The sequence below is a fragment of the Trichoplusia ni genome, chromosome 17 (genome assembly GCF_003590095.1).
Source record: "Trichoplusia ni isolate ovarian cell line Hi5 chromosome 17, tn1, whole genome shotgun sequence".
NCBI lineage: Eukaryota > Metazoa > Arthropoda > Insecta > Lepidoptera > Noctuidae > Trichoplusia > Trichoplusia ni.
In genome coordinates this window covers 1,060,396-1,079,755 of record NC_039494.1, presented here as the reverse complement: position 1 = coordinate 1,079,755, position 19,360 = coordinate 1,060,396, and the positions used below count along the sequence as shown (strand labels likewise).

Below are 19,360 nucleotides of genomic sequence, written 5' to 3'. Positions count from 1 at the left end.
AGAACTAAAATTGATCGTTTAAAAATGTTTGTAAGTGATATGTGTTAACCAGGGGCCAAAAAAATGGTATTTTTCTAAATCGCTTGTTCGCTTTTGCATACTATGCATGAACTACTTTCAACAGAGACGTAAACGAAAAACAAAATACTAAGTACCATAGTGGTTAGGTACTGATGAAGTCGGTGTCAAGACCGCTTGAGCTTAACTATTACGCTTGTTAACAAGTAACAATCAATGTCTTTGTCTATTAAGTTAGGTAGGTACTTACCTACTTAGATAAAACCTCACATTGTCCTACATGGCAAACAATAGAAAAAAACGGCGGCACTGTGGCTAGGTCATAGTAAAGGTATATTATTATAAGTAACTAGCTGTTGCCCGCGACTTCGTCCGCGTGGTTAGAAGAAATTGCAACTATAACTTGAGATTGAAACTATCCTATCTCTCAAGTTGGATCGAACTACACATGGTGTGCGAATTTTATTATAATCGGTTAAGTGGTTTAGGAGTCCATCGAGGACAAACATTGTGACACGAGATTTATATATATTAAGATTATAACCAATTTAATATGTTATACTATAGGTACAAGCCGTACAAGTAAGGATTAAGTTAAACTTAATGAATGCCTAATTGCATAACTAAATTGCATGCCTAATTTAATAATTTATTATTATTATTTCAAAATCTCATAATACGAATTGTTTTACGATATAGGATAGTAAAATATAAAATAAAATTTAAAACAGGATGTAAAATTATAATAACATTATTTTTTATTTCATTTTCTTATACTTAGCTAACCAGCAACTAAATAAAAGATATTGTTTTAAGTTATGTGCATTCACATTATCTGAATACTGAATTAGGTACTCAACCAATACTTTCTTGTACAATATATTATTTACATAAATATATTAAATATTAATATGGTCTCTATTTTTCATGTTGATCATAGTGTTTCATAAATGATAGGAAGATGTTAAATATCATTGTTGCTACGTTTATGTATACTACCCTGTAACAAGTTGGTAGAAAATAAAAATTTACAAATTGCACTGGTGGCCAATAAAGACAGTCAGCCTGAAACAATGGAAAATTTTAAGAATTAAAACAAGCTCGATCTATAAACATACCATTGAAAAAAAAAACATTTGGCTAAATATATCAATTGAGCAAGACAGCACACTGCTGATGGCAATTAGAAAATTTGTTCTACTCTATTACTGAATATAATGATAAAATATTTTTTTCAAGCTGATAAACTCACCGTATACACATATAAAAATTTCGTTTTTATTTCCATCGTAATGTCGTATAATGACCTTTTTTCTAAAATCCCCATGCCATAAAAAAATGATAATATAGTTAATGGTGAGGCAAAGCCTTGATCACATAAAATTTTTATAAATACGTTTTTTAAGTTAACTTTTGGTAGAACTTTGTCTAAGTGGCAATAATAGTAATGATGCAGAGGGCCCATCGCAGTCCCCACAATAAGCATGCGTACTGAAACAAACAATTCACATTCATATAAATAATTTGCTGAAACATAAAAGTAACTCTAAAAATTAACAAGTGTGAAATGATTTTTTAATTATTTAAGTACCTAGTGATCCTGTGACATTTCTAAATGATAAATTCAAAAAAGATGACTCTTCTATGAGTATATGATATTAAATTTTAGTTATGTATAAAAACCTGCTCTTCCCCAGTCATATCTGTTTGGTAATATTTTTTGTTGGTATTCAATTTCTTGTTGTACTAAATCACCAATAGCCATACATAATCCTGATGTTAAACTATTTGTTAATAGCAAGTTTTTCTTAAAAAGGTATGATACACCACGATGATATATTGATTGATGTCGCACTTGAAACTTCAAGGGACTAGTTTGCTTAAATGTCATTCCAACATAGCGTACGGCAAACATTGTTAGAGCCTGAAAGAAAGCATATTTCCTTTAACCTGCTATTATTCTATTCCAAATCTAAGAACTTATTTGACCTGTGTGTCATTGTGTGTTGATGTATGTTGACCTGTATGTATCGAGGGTAAACTATGTTGTGAAAGCAGAAATAAATAAATTATGGGCCCTTATCAAACATCCTACATCTACCACAGACATAGGTGACATAGTGACCTATTGGTTATCTATGCAGTCTAATGAGTATCTTGAAACTATTCTATTATTTAGCTAATAATTATTTAAGAATTACACCATTCTACTAATCTATAGTTTTCAGGTTTATTAGCAAACAGATAAAGATAACATATATAAACACTTTATTTATTCAATAGTTTATGGATTTACAAAATATAAAAAAATACATGTGCAAGGGTGCTGCTAAGTCCATACAAAATCACAAAAAGATTTAGATTATGACTTAAATAGGTGTTAGTGGCTTAAATATTACATCACCATATGAGCTATTTTTACTTAAATGAATTTTAACCTGTGTAAGTGCCTAGTAAAAAATATTGAAAGCACTAAAAATAAAAATAATATATTATGTGGTTTTATAATAAAATATCGTATTTATCAATCACAGAGATATGTACGCAAAAGGGATTGTCAAGTAGGTAATATGAGTGAAAAAATTAGTGAGTGTGGAAGTGGGCATATTTATGTTGGTAAAATTTAATTTAACTAATAGTGAATTGATAAATATAAAACTGTTAAGCCTTAAGAGGACTGTAACTATAAGAACTTTCTTTCGCGGGTGCTATAATATTTTTCTTCTACCAATATTATAAACTTATATTTCAATGAAGTTGCAGAGGCATCTTCATTGAAAACAACAGTAAAATATAAAGATGATAATGATTTCTCAGTTCTGCAAACCCAGATTACAAATACCTACTACAGTTTCAGTAAAATAAATACAAATTCGATAAATATCACATAAAATGAATGGTACTCTCAAAAAATACATTTTTAACGTTGAGATTATGACCGAATAAAATAAACCATTTAAAACGGTACCTGGCAACCGAACACCCAAATAAAACATTTAACTTAAACTTTGAGCATTTGCCATTTGTGCATTTTCCATTGAAAGCGAAGAGTTTTCCAATTCAATTTGACACACATCTGACAATGACATGACCAGATGTCCACAAGGCCGTGAAAACAGTTAGTGTCGTGAACTTAGTAATATTTAAATATAAAATAACATAATACACACCTCGATAGTTCAACTACTGAAGCCGATTTACGTTGATTAAAGACTAAAAACTAATAAACGACGATTTATATTGCAGAATGGATATTTATTTTATGTTGCCAAAAATACGCGCTGGTTCAAAAATTCTACTATAAAATCGAGACAAGATCTACGCCTGTATAGAACTCATGAGAGTAAAAAAAATCAAATTCAAATAAAAATGGTTTTATTGTCTCGTTAGCAAAATTTAAATTTGTGACAAAATTAAAACCGAAGTTGATTGGGTTGGGAGAGGGGGTTATAACATTTTAAAACAAAGAACATTTTACGTATCTATTACCCTTAGCATTTTATAATAAAGTTTAGTTGAAGTCACTTTCGCTTTTTATGCATTTTGAATATTTTGCTTCAGAATTTTTATGAAGAGGGAGGACCCATCGAGGAACCACGACCAGGTAAGCCCATTTTCTACTCTATTCTGCTCATATTTTCTTGCTGGCTACAAATTGTTACATTCTGTAGGTACAAAATATTTTTATTTTGATATCAATGACATTGACATTTAAAAATATTTAATAAATAAAATGGCACAAAGTGAAAATTTAGATTTTTCAGGATTATTTAAATTAGATGTTTTGTTGCACCTCGATATTTCTACTTATAGTTTTTATGAAGTAGGCCAAAAGAAGTTTTTCGCTTTTTCAAGTGATAAAGAACTAGTTTTCATATATATTAACCCTCAGCTTGAACGTTTTGAAAAAAACTATGATTGGGATTTTTTGGATAACCCAATATATTGTATGTGTTTCGAACCAAGTGGAACATGGTTGATTATCGTCAGCGAACAAAAAGTGTTATTAGTGCCATTTCTTCCACTATTTATTCCTCAGAACACTTTTGATCAGAAATGGTCACTTTCAAGAGTAACAGTTCTGCCTCTGGGGAATATATTAAAACCTACTTCATTAGTGTGTTGGTTGACTAAGGAATCAGAGAATGTGCTGATTATTGGATCTAAGGTACAGAAATGAAATACACTTAAACACAGTTAATATTACTAAGTGTACTTATGTAAGTAAAAGATCTTAAACAGTTATTTTTTCTTGTAGACAGGAACTATTACTTTTTATAGTCTGGAGTCTCAAAATATTGTTGGGGAATGTAAAGTTTCTGGAGAAATTACAGATTTGCAAATATGTTTTGATGATTCATTGGATCTGCTGACGCTTTTGGTAAGCAACAACAGTTAATGACTTTTCTATTACGTTTTTTGGAATTTTATAATAAACATAACATAAAATATTGCATAAGAGCTAAGAAAATCTAATAGAAAAAAATAAACTGAATCTCAAAGATATTTCAATTATATTGTACATTTAATCAGATATCTATCAGTAAAACTCAACAAAGCAAGCTAGTGCTGGAGCACCGGTCATATGGCTACAACTGGCTACAGCAAACACGAGCACAGGATAAGGATAAGAAGGATGGATTCATGTCATATATCAAACAATTATCTAAAGATAAATTAACTATTTTCATACAAGGAGGTTCCAAAGGTAATTTCTTAATGTATTTAAAAGTCATTAATATTCATATCAATCAGGTAATCGAGGTTCTATGTAAAGAGTTAGCACACCAAGTATTTTTAATGAAATAAAAGTTATACATGTTATATTGATTGGCAACTGTTCAAAACTCCTATTGCATTCTTGACTATGTCATGCATTCAACCCATTTATACTGAGAATATGAATATTTTTTTTGCAGATGATAGCAAATCACAAACAGTGGAGTATGTTCTTAAACCAACAGAGTACTTGCCTTTATTCCGTAAGGGCTCCAACAACTGGGCATTGGCTGCACAGTATGTCAATGGAAGACATTTTTTAACTGCATTTGAATTAAATGAGGGCACAATTATTGTAAGTTCAAGTAAATTAGTGTGCTAAGTTTTTACCTTATCACTGTCATGATATCATTGTGCTTCAAATCTAAGCAATATTAGAATACAAGAATTCTACTTTAAATTAAACAAAACCAAAGATAACTGATTTAATAAGCATGTATAATAAACTATGTAATTTTGATTAAGATTATGATGCATAATAGGCATTGTTTAAGAATAATTGTAAATTCTTTAAAAAAATATAATACTGTTACTAACTGTTTACAGTTAGAAAGTCCAGATGAAGATACTCCATCAAGAACATTAAGACCCCATATCAAGAAGGATGGTTTATACATTCAAGGCCTATGGTCTCAGAGGCTTGTCTACCTAGTAAGGAAAAATGAGATTGAAGTACATTCTTCAAGCTTTTCTGTAATTCAGGTAAAATCAGAATAGTTACCTATATGCCCTTTTTTTGTGCGATATAGATATATAATTGAGCATCACATTGTCCAACAAGTAGCAGTTATTTTATTGCTTTTCATATAAAGATTTTAAAAGTTGAAAATCTAAGTACTGTATAATGCCAGGGTGAAGCCTTGTTGGGGGCCAAACGTGAAACCTCGGAGTTATGGCGGGCAGAACTTATGGGCGATGTACGCCGCGCTCACCTCATGACTGCAAAGGACCCGCCTACGATGGCGGGAGGCTGGAAGGAACCTACGTTCATGTGCGACCTCCAACTGCCCCGGTTTAGCCTCGAACCATGCTTAATCGTCACCAATAAGGGAGCTTTTATCTTGAATACTGTGTAAGTAGTTTTAAAATCTATATTGCGCATTTTAGTCTAGCAACAAAAATATTTTTCAATTGCACACAATTACTTGTACTACATACATACTAATAAGTTAAAACGATTTCAAACCAATTGAGTAAATAATAAGACACAACAAACTATTGGGTCACTGAGACTTAAAAACAATAATTGTGTTCCACATAATATTGTTTACTTGTCATTGAACAAATTGGATACACATATTGTGTTGTGATATACTCAGTGAATGTGTCATTGGTACCAGGTGTCTATAAATGTTTGTTGGAAATAAAGACGCGCAACTTTAAAATTACACCAACTCTCTTATGAAATGAAAACAGTTTCTTTGCAAGGGAATATAAATATACTGGACAATTGCGAGTCTAATTCATGGCACTGAGGTTCCGTAGTAAAAGTCTATAGTAAAATACTTTTTATATAAGAAATCGCAGAATGGAAAGAGTCGTCGTAATATAGTATGTGTGTGGTGCAGTTGTTCAGCGAGCGAGTGGCTGGTGGGCGGCGTGACGCGCGGCGGCGCGGGCGCGGAGCAGGCGTGCGCGGCGCTGGGCGCGGCGCTGCCCGCGCTGCTGCGCGCCGCCGCCGACATGCTGCTGGCGCGCGCGCGCCTGCCGCCCGCGCACTACCTCTACACGCTGTCGCAGGTACCCACGCACTCCAGCGGTATTACTCTTCGTCTTCTTTATAGTCTACTGATACTAGTACTTGTAGTACTCTACTTGTAGCCTGCCAAGTTTTGCTTCGACGGCATTGTAAAAACCAGTGTTATCCTGGGTTTCTGCACAGTCCGCGTTACACCGTGAAGCTTGCATTAATTGCACTGTGGCGGTTAACCGCACCGTTAAGCATCTTATGGTTTCACACTTATAATCTGCACCACATATACTTATTTACGTACAATAGGTATATGTAATGTTTCCAACTATGTAAAATGACTAGCCTCCTAAATTTGTAGGTTAATTACACCAAAATATAACATCGATAAACATCAAGTTCCTTAACCTGTAAACACAATAAAATTATGACTTTGATTTGAAATCTACATATGAAAAGTCAAACACATGTTTATATATTATTATAATACAGGTGGTTATGAAATATTTACAACTTAACAATTTTTTAGAGCCCCCCAGACGGTTGGGTCGCTCGCTTGGGTGTATTCGGACGTCTGAACGAGCTCTCCACTTACAAGCATCCCGGCAGCAGTATTGGAAGCCTGGGCGACGTCGCTATAACTGTCAAACTTCTAGCCTCCTTGCTGAACATAGTTACTGGAAACGATGACAAGTTTGACTCGTAAGTACAAAAGGTGTTATTTTTGTAAAAAATAAATGTTAAATAAGAATGTATAATGTATGTACTAAGAAATAATATTGTTATATTCTAGTGACGTCCAACTAACGGCACTTAATCAAGTGGAACTATTAGAACTATCGTGTTTCGCTGCAGCTGTGGGCCTTTGGGACTTAGTGCCCGTTTTTAACATATATCGCGGATATCCCAATTTATTGTTGTCTGCACTGAAATCACGCAGCAATATGTGTCGCGGTGCCGTCGACTGTCTGTTGAAGGAGAGATGCCTCGTGCCACTCTTACTGGAAGACAATGGCCAGTGGCTTTTTGATTACATCACTGACAAGTGTAATACATTTGACACCATGATCTTAAAGGTATGTAGGATGTACAAACATTTGTTTATACATATATTGCTCCTTTGTCGGTAAGAGGTTTATGATTTTTTTGTATTACTTACAGTGCCTCTGTTTATGGTTGAACCCATTACAAGATCAGTTACGACCAGTAATGCGGGACTTGAAGCAAGGCATAACTTCGATTTACGTAAGTTAATTTTTCTTGTAAATTATATTAAATTTCAGTGGCAACCTATTACAATACAAGTCACAATTTCATTCCAGACTACGAGACTGCAGCAACTGATAGCGACTTTCATACATATAGCATGTGTTATTGAGGCAAGAGAGCCATGTCCAGAGATACATCTAGAAGTGACAAGACATCCTGAGACATGGAAGAACCAGTTTACCCCGAAGAGGGCTTTGAGTTGTGGGCTCGCGCATTGGGCAGTCGCTGACGAAGGAAACGCTAAGATCATGATGGCTAACACTCCTGTTAACACAGAGGTCATTGGTAGAGTTATCGATGTGGCCTGTGGCAGGCATCATACTTTAGTGCTCACCGAAAACGGGGTAAGGCTTTATTTTGTAGAGAGATATTGTTTCTAAACTTAAAAAAAAAACTATTTCAAAAAGTAATTGTTCAAACTTGAAAAAACTGGTCATTGGTAGATCCGAGTGTGTTATTTGCCTCCTGTCGCGTTAGCTAATAGCCTTGTGTTTAGATATACGCGGCGGGGGACAACTCGTTCGGGCAGCTGGGCGTGGGGTCGGCGTGGGCCGGCGGCGTGGGCGAGGCGGCGGCGGCGGCGGGCGCGCTGCGCCACGTGGCGGGCGCGCGCGCGGCCGGCGCGCCGCTGCTGCGCGTGGCCGCCGGACACTACCACTCCGCCGCGCTCGACGCGGGCGGCAGGCTCTACACCTGGGGGTCAGTGTCCCTACTAACTTAGCAAGTCTCGACGAAAATGAACCATCGATCTCAGCCAAAAGTGACCAAAATAATGCTGATTGGTTGGTTGTGGGTTTGGGCTGAGTGTTACCTGTGATCCACGAAGAAGTATTTACGTCTCATTGCGGAAGTCCTGAAGCCACATTTTAGCTCCAGCATAAGATCAGCTCGCATGTCTACACGTTGAATATTGCATGACATATGAACAATTTCAATTTAATCGGAATCCCAAATCAAGGTGACAAGTGAAGTTAATAAAAAAACACATGTTGTCTGTGTAAAGTTAACATGTGTCATCTATACTTCTATACTAATATAAAAAGCTGAAGAGTTTGTTTGTTTGAACGCGCTAATCTCAGGAAACACTAGTTCAGATTGAAAATATATTTTTAGGTTATTAAGGCTTTAGGCTATATACCATCACGCCTAACAGACGCACGACTAATAGAAGCGAAGATACAATAGAAAATGTGGAAAAAAACAGGGCAGGTATAAATCAAAACTTATATCTTCTAACCACGCGGACGAAGTCGCGGGCAACAGCTAGTTTAAAATAAATATCTCTTCGGTACAATGGCCGCTTCACTAAAACTGTGTAGTTTTTTCATTTGTGTCTTGGAGCTATTTATATAACTTCGTTTTTCGCCCTCAGATGGGGCGTCCACGGTCAGCTGTGTCACGGCACTATTGACGACGAACATTCGCCAAAGTTGGTAACAAAATTTCAGGGAAGAAAGGTGAGTAAGCAATAAATCACACCATAACAAAAAAGTATGGCTAACTTTTTTGTAATTTCGTAACAAGAAAAGAAAATTGAAGAAAATAGTATTATTCAATGTTTTAAAATAGTATTATTTAATGTGTTATGAATTATTGAAAATTGTACCCCGTGTTAGGTCTACCGCCGATATCATTGATTGTGCACGACATACCAGGTCCTGAGCGTGGGCTGCGGCGCGTGCCACACGGTGGTGCTGATGAAGAACGGCGAGGTGTGGGCCAGCGGCGCCGGCGTGTTCGGCCAGCTCGGCGCAGGACACACGCACAAGGCCTCGCTGCCCCTGCGCGTGCCGCTGCCAGACCCCAGCATCAGCATCGCCGTCGGATACTTCCACAATGTAAATACTCTACGCAATTTTTAATAGTTCTAATAGCTTCTAGAAAAAAAAGAATTTTCCTACATTTTACGATGGTTTGATTTTGAGACTTTTTTTGAAATTTTTGTATTGATCTAAACGAAGTCCTGACCTAAGGTGGTGGCGGGGTCGCAAATTAATTAACCTAAAACTGCGTCTGCACTAAATATACAAAGGTAGTTCGTAGGCTACCTAAGTTCCTTTAGTTTGCGAACTTTGCTTCAAACCGACGCGACTGGTGTTGTCACAATTCAACCAAATGCTCGATGAAACGTGCTGTCAGAGTTCGAGGCTCGGAAAATTAAAAAATTGCAGTTATTTTCCATGTAATTGTAAATCAAAACATGTCGGTTTCCAGTTAGCTTTAAGCAACAAGGGCATGGTGTGGTGTTGGGGCGCGAGTCCGCAGCAGGTCCGCGCGGCGGCGGCGCGGCGGGCGGGGGACTCCCCCCCGCCGCCCCCGCGCCCGACAAGCACCTCACGCCGCAGCGCCTGCTCACCGGCCACGTGCGCGGCGACATCGTGCAGGTACACTACAGCCCGCAGCAGGTCCGCGCGGCGGCGGCGCGGCGGGCGGGGGACTCCCCCCCGCCGCCCCCCGCGCCCGACACGCACCTCACGCCGCGGCGCCTGCTCACCGGCCACGTGCGCGGCGACATCGTGCAGGTACACTACAGCCCGCAGCAGGTCCGCGAGGCGGAGGTGCGGCGGATACGGTGCTTTTACTTTACCTCTCTGGGTGAAGTAATTCAAAAACCGAGGCCCAATGGTTCCGCGCAGTTCATGCCCAAGTATACCTATTTCTCAGGCAAAAGCGGGAATGGCTTCCCTCACGTCTTAAAGTAATGCCATTCCGTATGAGGGTGCGTGAGAATGGTGCTATCACGCTTCCACGACCATAATATCACTTTAAGACGCAGTGGTCCACTCTCTGCGGTCTCTTTGGTCGGTGCAAGTTGTAACTAGTTGATTTTCGCCTTGCTAGCCCATTTACAAATGTAAACCAAAACTACTCTACGCTTTTTGTCTCAAAAAGAAAAAAAGACACTAATTTAAATATGCAGATCTACCAAATATGTATACAAAATTTCATAAGAATCAGTCGAGCCGTTTCGGAAAAGTTCAATTTCGTACACCGTGACACGAATTTTTTTTACATTCGATTATGGTAATATTTTTAATTCTACACCTCCCCTTTTTATCATCGCCTTGCAAATAACAACGTAGAATCAAGCAGTCTCTATGCTCCGAAATTATAAAGAACTCTTTACTTGCAGTTGGCAGCAGGCTGGCACCACTCTTGTATACTCGATAACTTCGGTAACCTTTACTGCTGGGGCCTCAACTTTGATGGACAATTGGGTTCGTAAAAGAATAATATTGATAATTATTTCTAAGTTTTAAACCCTAACATGATTTCCTCTGCCTCTTTACCTTAACAAAGTACACCTTTCAATAATCTATGCTTTGATTTTAGGAAGTGGCGATAGAAAACAGATGCAGATACCAACAGAAATAAAAATACGCACAGATGCGCAACCAGAAACAGTAAAAAATAATAACTCTAAGACTCCAGACGTCGAAACAAAGGACTTTAGAACTAAAGCCTTGGTGGCGTGCGGAGGCGACTTTACTATTTACATCGATAATGATGGAAGAATTTATGCAACAGGCAACACCCATCTACAGGTACTGTACTTTATTTATCAATTATATTTTACCTGATGACATGCTCATACTTAATAAATGGTTATTTTCAGACTAATAACGAAAAAGACAAATTGTCAAATCGTGTCATAATGATGAAAACAACAAAGCGAGTGATTAAAATACCAGCAAATCGAGGTAACAACAAATTCTTATTTCAACCTATCGACAGAATTGACATCATGTTTCCTTTCGACATTGATGATTTACAAAGGAAACCCATTGAAGCCAGATTGAACCCGCTCGATTCTATAAATGCCTTTAAAAATAAATCATGGGCTGACGACATTATTCTTATTCTTAAATCGTGGATTAATGAAGAAAATTTTAAGGGAAATTGTAACATGGCAGCAAAGTTTGCATATCATAACAAAGTATACTCAGAATGCTTAAGGTTACTATTAGAAAATTTAAAGTCTGAAACAAAACATGATCAAATTTACGTAACACACGCCACGACAGAAGACAATGAAGATTCAAGTTTTGAATCAAAACATCTTACAAGGAAAGACGAACTCATAATAACAATAAAAAGCATTATGTCTAAGCGCATAAAAGATGTGTCAATGTCTATTCTAAACGAAGAAGCATATCCCCCCATAGATCAATCTACCTTTAGGGCAATACCATGCTGCTGTGATGAGTTGAAATATCGTATAAAAGGAGCATCTCCAAAGTCGATTATTACCAAAACTGATGGCGACATTTCTGTTAAAGCTGCCGAGGTTATAGACAAATGTATGAGTATTTTTCCTGTAGAATCCGATTTGTGGGAATTATGCTTCCGCTTTGCTAAGAACTTTTATGTGGAAAACGATTTATCTATATCTGACCTGGAAGTGGTGTTGCGTAAATATATGGAAACGAATGCCACAACGATGGCTGCAGCTGTCATGTATTCCAGTGATTGTACTCAATACAGCGAAATTTTGTCACCAAAATTTTATCTGAACATGTGCAGTCAAGTTTTAAATACTTGGAGTTCATGATTGGTTATTTTTTCACATCATCTGCTTGGCCTTAATTTACCCTACCACACAATTCACCTTTGTGTTGTTTTTCACATGTAATCAAATTCTTATATTGTGTGACCAAATTATAATACTGGGCCTCTATCAGCAAGTAGAGGAGTGCTGCAATTGCCTAAATTGGTGGGCCATTTTTTAGTACTCTTGAATTTATATCTTCTACGGATATATTAGTCAAACCATATACTCATTAGATCATTATTGTATGCCATCTTTATTATAAACAAAATATAATATTAACTTGCGTGTTGTTTGATTAAGCCATTATTTAGGTAGGTTTGTAAAACAAAAATATTTCCACTAATCAAGATAACCGTAAAATACAATAATTATTATGGTAAAAGCATAAACCCATTGTTTTTGTATGAATGGACACCATCACACAATATTTATTAGAGCAGCTATATGTATAAATAATTATAATTTATGTTGAACTGTTATGGTTGTTATAAAGTAGTGATATCCAATTTTTCGTGTTCATTTTTTTATAGAAATATTTTCGAAGTTTTGTTGTTTTTATTCTTAGATTTCTTGTGTTACATGGTATAATTACTGTAATTATGTTATGTTAATTATTAATGTTCAATTCTCAATTGATACTTCCAATTATAATTATTTTAAAATCTATAGAATTTAAATAACTACTTATTATATTTTCAGCAGTGTCATATTTTAGATATGTTATTTGTTGTATACATCTAGTCATTGCTCCTTTTGTTATAAAGTAAATATTGGTTCAATTAGATAATTACTATGATATTAATTACTCTAACATAATATTAATCTGCGAAATTTGCACTATTATTACACTTATATATTAATAAAATCAGGGATAAATAAATATGTAAAATAAACTCGACCGTATTTCATTAAACCAAGCTATATTTACATAATTATATACTTCAAATGCATAAACAAGTTTATATATAAAATAAACAGAACCATTTATGATACATACATACAAATATTACACATATATAATATGGGCAGGTATGAATGATTTCAATAAATAATGGTTCACAATAAGACGCACCTCTTCATAAATTTGATACACCATTGCTTGTGAGATTAAAATGATGACTTGGAACAAATATAAATATCCTAAATCCGTTCAATCAGATTCACACAAGATTCCTTAGGGCGAACCTAAACTAGGTAACTTAATAAAACCCTGATGGTTTTTTATTGGGTTTTCCTGAAGTAAATGTAATACTGACCCCAATTTTGTCTACTCCAGTGACCAGACTAATCTAAAATTGTGAATGGAAGGGGTACATAAGTTGCTGAAAGACAGCATTACGCCTGGTATGTTATTCAAACACAGAAGGGACCAAAGTTTTGTATGACTCATAATTGTGAACGTGTACATGTACGTGTACATAGTGTTGAATTATGAACAATGATAATCACAAGTTCATCTAAAATGCTCCGAAATAATAGGCATATCGCATATTAGTCAATATTTGTGAAATTATCATGCAAAGACACTTTTCAAACTACAATAGATAACCAATAAAAAATTGATATTTTTTTATTTAGGACATGTTATACACACAAAATTGTAATAAACAGTATAATACAAAGGTTCTAGTTCGGCATAGTTCATCTTGGTTGTAGTAACAGTACATGGGGCTATGCACGGAATGTGTAAGTGACATAAATCTTTCAGTAAGAAAGGATTTACCATGTTGTCTAAAAAACTGACGTTTGAAAGCAGGGTCAAATTACAAAGCAAGTATCTATCTGAAATTGCAGCAGAACTGAATTTATACAAAATAAAAATATCAAACAATAAAATAACTCAAAAAGCCAGGTGTTATTTATGACAATAACATGTCTAAACGTTAAATAAAAACAAAATAAATAAATACATCAAAGTATAACAATAAAAAGTAACAAAACACGTTCCTTTAACTGGCACCATGACTCACGCACAGTTACAACTTTATGAAAGTTGTTTCAATGATTACTACTTAGGATACAATCAACGTCCTATTCACCATGCGGTAATTTCCCTCGAACCTTAGTCCTTTAAAATGTTGAGTCAGTGAGTTTCTAATAATCGAATATGTTATATTCGTCAACACATTTATATCATTTCAGAAGTCAATGTGGTAACCACAAATTCTACGATGGTTGAGCTTTCGTGAGCTAGATTGAATAAATACTGAGTATATACATTTCTCCCTTAAGTTTTTATGATACATAGTTTCAATCAGCAACGGAATTATTAATATTTAGCCACAGGTCACATATATCACAATTGGTATATGATTTTCTACATTACATCTGTCGTCTCAGTAGTTTTCTAACTAGAAAATATCATTTGACAGAAGTAACACTTTTAGTCTAGTCTGGTATGTTTGTGACATCAGAATTGGGGTCACTATATATCTAGGTAATTGTTTAGAAGTTGATGGGCTTTCCGCAGTAAGCAGCCATGTTCGCTTCACGCAGAGCCTCGGCGCAAGTCTGAAATTGTTACAGTTTATTGTATTAATTATTTTTTTTAACCTTTTGATGGTGTTTCAATGCAAAGTATACTTACAGGATGTGCGTGGCACACTCTCGCAACATCTTCAGCTGCAGCGCCATATTCTTGTGCCAACACAGCCTCATTAATCAGCTCGCCACCACCCTATTTATAATAAATGAATGTATCAGAATACATATATGTATACCTCTAATCAAAATTATAGCTCATATATGAGCTTCAAAATGCAGTTGAGCATGTAGCGAAAACAAGCAGCAAGACACTTCAGGTCTGTTTACAGTTTAAAAGAACCTACATAATCAAATGGAGTTTAAATATATGTTTTATTATAAAGAGGATTTCGAAAATTTAATAACAAAAGTGGTTTACTCACGGGTCCAATGATGTGAGTGCCAAGGATCACGTCAGTAGCTTTGTCTGACAGAACCTTAACGAAACCGTCGGGCTCGCCATTCGTCTTCGCCCTGGAGTTAGCCAAGAATGGGAACTTGCCCACCTTGTATGCTTTGCCCTATAACAATAATTTTAAATGTCAATATATTCATTTTTATTAAGAATAATGTTTTTATAATATCTACATGCCTCTTTCTTGAGATCTTCCTCCGACTTGCCGACCCAACCGACTTCGGGGGTAGTGTAAATTACCGACGGTATAGCATCATAGTTGAAGTGAGAGTTCATGCCCTGAATCAAAGAAAAAAAAAACAAATAAGACCATGGTCCAAATTCGTAAAAATACATATTTTGTACAAAGTCGAGATCTATACATAATTTTACTTCATTCAAAGTTCCTTAAGTTTAAGATTATTGCTCACCGTTATGCATTCAACACAAACTATCCCCTCATCTTCAGCTTTGTGGGCCAACATGGGTCCGTGGATGCAATCGCCGATTGCGTAGATTCTAAAAATAAATTATGAATTCTGTAGAGTTAGGAGTTTACAAGAAGAAAAACACATGCTCAAAACGTATTTTGTTTTATTCGATAATAATCTTAAAATCTCCAGACATAAAATTACACACCACATACCATTTAAATGGTTCGACCGATTTTTATCAAAGATGTCTGAGTCACTCGTACAGAATTCCCCTTTAACTAAATTGATATCGCTTAATACTTTCGGGAGCTACGATGCCACAGACAGACGGAGACGTCAAACTTATAACACCCCTCTTTTTGCGTTGGGGGTTAAAAAGTCAAACGTCAGAAATTTATTCTTACCCAGGAACTGTAGTTGCAAACTTGTTGTTAACGGGAACACGGCCGCGGTCGTCGAGGGCAATGCCGACGTTGGCTAGACCAAGATCCTTAGTATAAGGACGACGACCAATCGAGATTAACACAACATCACAATCGATCTAAAAAAAGAAAAATAAAGTTAGTAAGGTTTTTTTAAAATTGACCATGAAAAAAAATGCGAAAAATATTCCTTTAGAAAATCCTTTCATTTTCTTTAATGTGATAACCATAAAAATAACTTCTAATTAATTAAAGTGAAATAGTATATTACGGTTTCCTTGGTGCCGCCTTTGGACGGTTCGACTTCAACTTTAATGTTGTTGCCCTCTTTCTTGACTCCTGTAACTTTCGTGCTAAGTTTGAACTTCATGCCCTGTTTAGCTAAGATCTTGTGAAGCGTTTTCGCCACTTCTCCATCGATTCCGGCACCTAAACATACTCATTATGAAATAACAAGAATATAATCACATATGAATATGAAAGCTATGGCAACAAATATATGGATGCCTTGCCTCCAATAGTGTCAATGTATTCAATAGCAAGCACTTCAGCGCCCAGCCTCTGGTAGACAGATCCCAACTCCAATCCAATTACTCCAGCACCAATCACAAGCATCTTTTTGGGTACTTTAGGGAGCGAAAGTGCTCCTGAAGAGTCAACGATTTGTGTCTGGTCAAACTGTTAAAGAAAATACTAACATTTTAGAAGCGCCGAAATAACGGATCAAGTCATTCTTCTTTTTGGCTGAGCAAAACATTCAATGGAATTTATAGTATGTGCACAATATGATGGTAAACTTTCTTATTTGAATTGGCATGGTGTACTCACTGTGACACCAGGGAAGGGTGTGACTTCAGATCCAGTAGCAATCAAAATGTTCTTGGTGTTTATGACTTCTTTGCCTTTCTCCCCAGCAACTTCCACTTTCTTGGGGTTTATAATAGTTCCCACTCCACGTACAAGTTTTACCTGAAAATAATTGAGGGCATTGTAGGAAGTCTTTAATTAATGCTATCACGAAAATTCTTATCACACTATAGCATTTAGATGGGATTATTTAAAGTATTTTATGTTAGCATAACAATGAATGTATTTAAAACTACACACACAATAGTTGTTAAGCTTATCTGATTAGGAGTGTGGATCGCAATGTATACAATAAGGACGAATTTTATTGTTATATTATATCCATTATAAATAAAGCTTTTCAGGTTCTCTTTAATCATTTGATTAAGCTCTCTACATAAGGTGTGGTTAACCAGTCAGTACTGATTAATTTGATTCAAAACTGTATCAATAGCTTTTTTATATCAAACATCTTAAAAATTACATTTTAGGTCTTACAATAGGTATATATAGTGTGTACCTTGTGTGTTCTTTGGTTAGTTGGTCAGTCCTGAATATTGTTTTTATATGTCAACTTTTGTGGCATTTTTGTTATTTCTATAAATATCTTGCAAACAAAGACTTAATATTAGATGACATTGCATAACTTGTCTGAGCCAAATTTTGTAGTTATTAACCTAATACCTATTACTAAATAATGGGAAACTGTTATATCAAATTTAGTGTGTTCTGCATGTTAGAGTGAAATTTTGACTTACCTTGTTCTTTTGGAACAGCATGCCAATGCCTCCAGTGAGGGCTTTTACAGCATTCCTTTTGTATTCCATCATTTTCTCAAAGTTGAAGTTGACTGCCCCAACCTCAATACCTCGGTTTTTGAAGTCATGTTTAGCCATATGGTACAAATGTGAATTATGAAGTAAGGCTTTGGATGGGATACACCCAACATTCAAGCATGTTCCACCAAGGGTTGGGTCCTTTTCCACTGATACAGTCTACAAATATAAATTTATTCATAATTGTTGATGCTTCTGCTCTTTATAGGTAACAGTATTCAATAAAAATATTTTTTTATTAAAAAGTTATGCAACTTATTATCATAACCAATTAGTGTTTTAAAAGGATGTGGCATATAATTTTCATTAAAGATAATTAATATCTTATTGAAATGAGGACTCAAATATAATTAGCTCTTGTCTACCTTAAGACCCAGTTGGGCAGCTTTAATAGCAGCGACATAGCCACCAGGGCCCGAGCCAATCACTACTAAGTCCGCATCATGAGTTGTTGAGTACGCTCTTGCTATAACCCGGATACCTCCACTCTATAAGAAAACAACTGGCTATTTTAAACGAAAATCACATGAATTATTTAACACGTGTATATCTTCTTAGGCCCTTCTGCCATTCAAAAATTTTTATTTGATGTACAGATATGATATGATGAATGAGATGAATATGATTATTAATATTATATTATAGATACACAATTTTAGGAGAAACCTGAACATAAATATGATTTCCCCCTGAAATCAATAATATCAGAGAATCTACTGACTTATTTACTATTTAGTTGCTTGTTTTTATGTGTGAAGAATTTTAACCCTAATTCATTAGAATTTACTCAAAAGTTGTCATAAATGACAGCATAGGGTGTCATTGATAGTAGCTATTTTGATAATGATTTTAAGTTGTCACCGCCCTCAAGATCTGGGAGAAACTGATCTTTACAGTTACAAATCAATCACTGGACAGTAAGGTGTAAGTATGGTATCTTGGAACATGCTATACACAGTCATAGTATTAACAGTAATAAATTACTCCAGATAGATAACATGATAAATCAAAGTCACAGATATCGCAGATTTTTTGTTGTTCCTATTGATAAGAAACTATTTATGCGGTCACATGTTTGAAGGTCAATACAGGTTAACCGGTCGCCATTAATTTTCATCTTGTACTATTATAATTTATTAATAAACCATGTATTACCAACACGGATAATATGATTTTTTACAGCATTCGAAGCTGAAACATGTCTGATGAATATTATGCCGAACCATTGCATAACAATTGACAGCTATGAGAACACCATTTTAAAAGAACAGTAAGGAATAGAAATGTAAGAAACTTACCCGGAAGGATTTTGTTGCCTGATTTAAGATTATATAGACCATTTTCTATGGCTATCTGTATTGAATTTTATCGGTAGCTTGCTGGAAGGAATAAAAATTCGGAGCCCTGGCGACCAGCAGTTAAAGAAACGTCATTAATGTGACAAATGAATTTTAGTCTTGTCCAGGTTAAATCAATGATTTTCCATTGCGTAGAAATAAATTTGGTCCTGCTTATTCTCATGCGACAAGCAGTATGTGCAAGTGAAACAAAACAAAATTATTTCTATAATGCTATAATATCAGCAGAAAATGGTAAG

The 19,360-nt window shown here is 35.5% G+C and overlaps 3 protein-coding genes across 4 annotated transcripts; 1 reads left to right on the top strand and 2 right to left on the bottom strand.

Moving 5' to 3' along the window:
- Positions 1-753: 753 nt before the first annotated feature.
- On the bottom strand, positions 754-3,294 carry LOC113502408 (PXMP2/4 family protein 4-like). Of its 2 annotated transcripts, none has more exons than XM_026883972.1 (4): positions 3,189-3,294; positions 1,702-1,942; positions 1,271-1,509; positions 754-1,083 (listed from the first exon to the last, which is right to left on the bottom strand). In XM_026883972.1, exons 2-4 carry the CDS (start codon positions 1,931-1,933, stop codon positions 937-939), a joined length of 618 nt encoding a protein of 205 aa, XP_026739773.1. In that variant the 5' UTR covers positions 1,934-1,942; positions 3,189-3,294; the 3' UTR covers positions 754-936. The 2 variants fall into 2 exon arrangements, with proteins under 2 accessions (XP_026739773.1, XP_026739772.1); XM_026883971.1 differs by lacking the exon at positions 3,189-3,294 and adding an exon at positions 2,987-3,161.
- A 450-nt stretch (positions 3,295-3,744) lies between these two features.
- LOC113502410 lies at positions 3,745-12,808 on the top strand. The gene is made up of 19 exons (XM_026883974.1): positions 3,745-4,186; positions 4,277-4,399; positions 4,552-4,726; positions 4,938-5,092; positions 5,344-5,499; positions 5,649-5,869; positions 6,366-6,537; positions 7,017-7,189; positions 7,281-7,563; positions 7,649-7,732; positions 7,810-8,100; positions 8,253-8,455; positions 9,129-9,213; positions 9,412-9,594; positions 9,971-10,024; positions 10,162-10,278; positions 10,890-10,974; positions 11,090-11,301; positions 11,373-12,808. Exons 1-19 carry the CDS (start codon positions 3,752-3,754, stop codon positions 12,306-12,308), a joined length of 4,143 nt encoding a protein of 1,380 aa, XP_026739775.1. The 5' UTR covers positions 3,745-3,751; the 3' UTR covers positions 12,309-12,808.
- Positions 12,809-13,209: 401 nt separating this feature from the next.
- On the bottom strand, positions 13,210-19,209 carry LOC113502406 (dihydrolipoyl dehydrogenase). Its single transcript, XM_026883969.1, has 12 exons — positions 19,062-19,209; positions 18,129-18,251; positions 17,686-17,922; positions 16,910-17,050; positions 16,594-16,759; positions 16,353-16,510; positions 16,064-16,200; positions 15,657-15,744; positions 15,424-15,525; positions 15,215-15,352; positions 14,896-14,985; positions 13,210-14,819 (listed from the first exon to the last, which is right to left on the bottom strand). The coding sequence occupies exons 1-12, from the start codon at positions 19,101-19,103 to the stop codon at positions 14,754-14,756; spliced, it is 1,488 nt and encodes a 495-aa protein (XP_026739770.1). The 5' UTR covers positions 19,104-19,209; the 3' UTR covers positions 13,210-14,753.
- Between the last annotated feature and the right edge of the window lie 151 nt (positions 19,210-19,360).

What these genes read in the sequence shown, in the direction of transcription:
- LOC113502408 (XM_026883972.1), bottom strand. Translation starts at nt 1,933, where the DNA reads ATGTTTGCCGTACGCTATGTTGGAATGACATTTAAGCAAACTAGTCCC. An exon ending in ATATGACTGGGGAAGAGCAG is followed by an intron (nt 1,510 to 1,701) that starts GTTTTTATACAT and finishes TGTTTGTTTCAG; the next exon opens with TACGCATGCTTATTGTGGGG. An exon ending in AATTTTTATATGTGTATACG is followed by an intron (nt 1,084 to 1,270) that starts GTGAGTTTATCA and finishes CCATTGTTTCAG; the next exon opens with GCTGACTGTCTTTATTGGCC.
- LOC113502410 (XM_026883974.1), top strand. Translation starts at nt 3,752, where the DNA reads ATGGCACAAAGTGAAAATTTAGATTTTTCAGGATTATTTAAATTAGAT. An exon ending in TAAATGAGGGCACAATTATT is followed by an intron (nt 5,093 to 5,343) that starts GTAAGTTCAAGT and finishes AACTGTTTACAG; the next exon opens with TTAGAAAGTCCAGATGAAGA. An exon ending in CAAAATTTCAGGGAAGAAAG is followed by an intron (nt 9,214 to 9,411) that starts GTGAGTAAGCAA and finishes ACGACATACCAG; the next exon opens with GTCCTGAGCGTGGGCTGCGG.
- LOC113502406 (XM_026883969.1), bottom strand. Translation starts at nt 19,103, where the DNA reads ATGGTCTATATAATCTTAAATCAGGCAACAAAATCCTTCCGG. An exon ending in ATACATTGACACTATTGGAG is followed by an intron (nt 16,511 to 16,593) that starts GCAAGGCATCCA and finishes GAGTATGTTTAG; the next exon opens with GTGCCGGAATCGATGGAGAA. An exon ending in TTTGTGTTGAATGCATAACG is followed by an intron (nt 15,526 to 15,656) that starts GTGAGCAATAAT and finishes TCTTTGATTCAG; the next exon opens with GGCATGAACTCTCACTTCAA.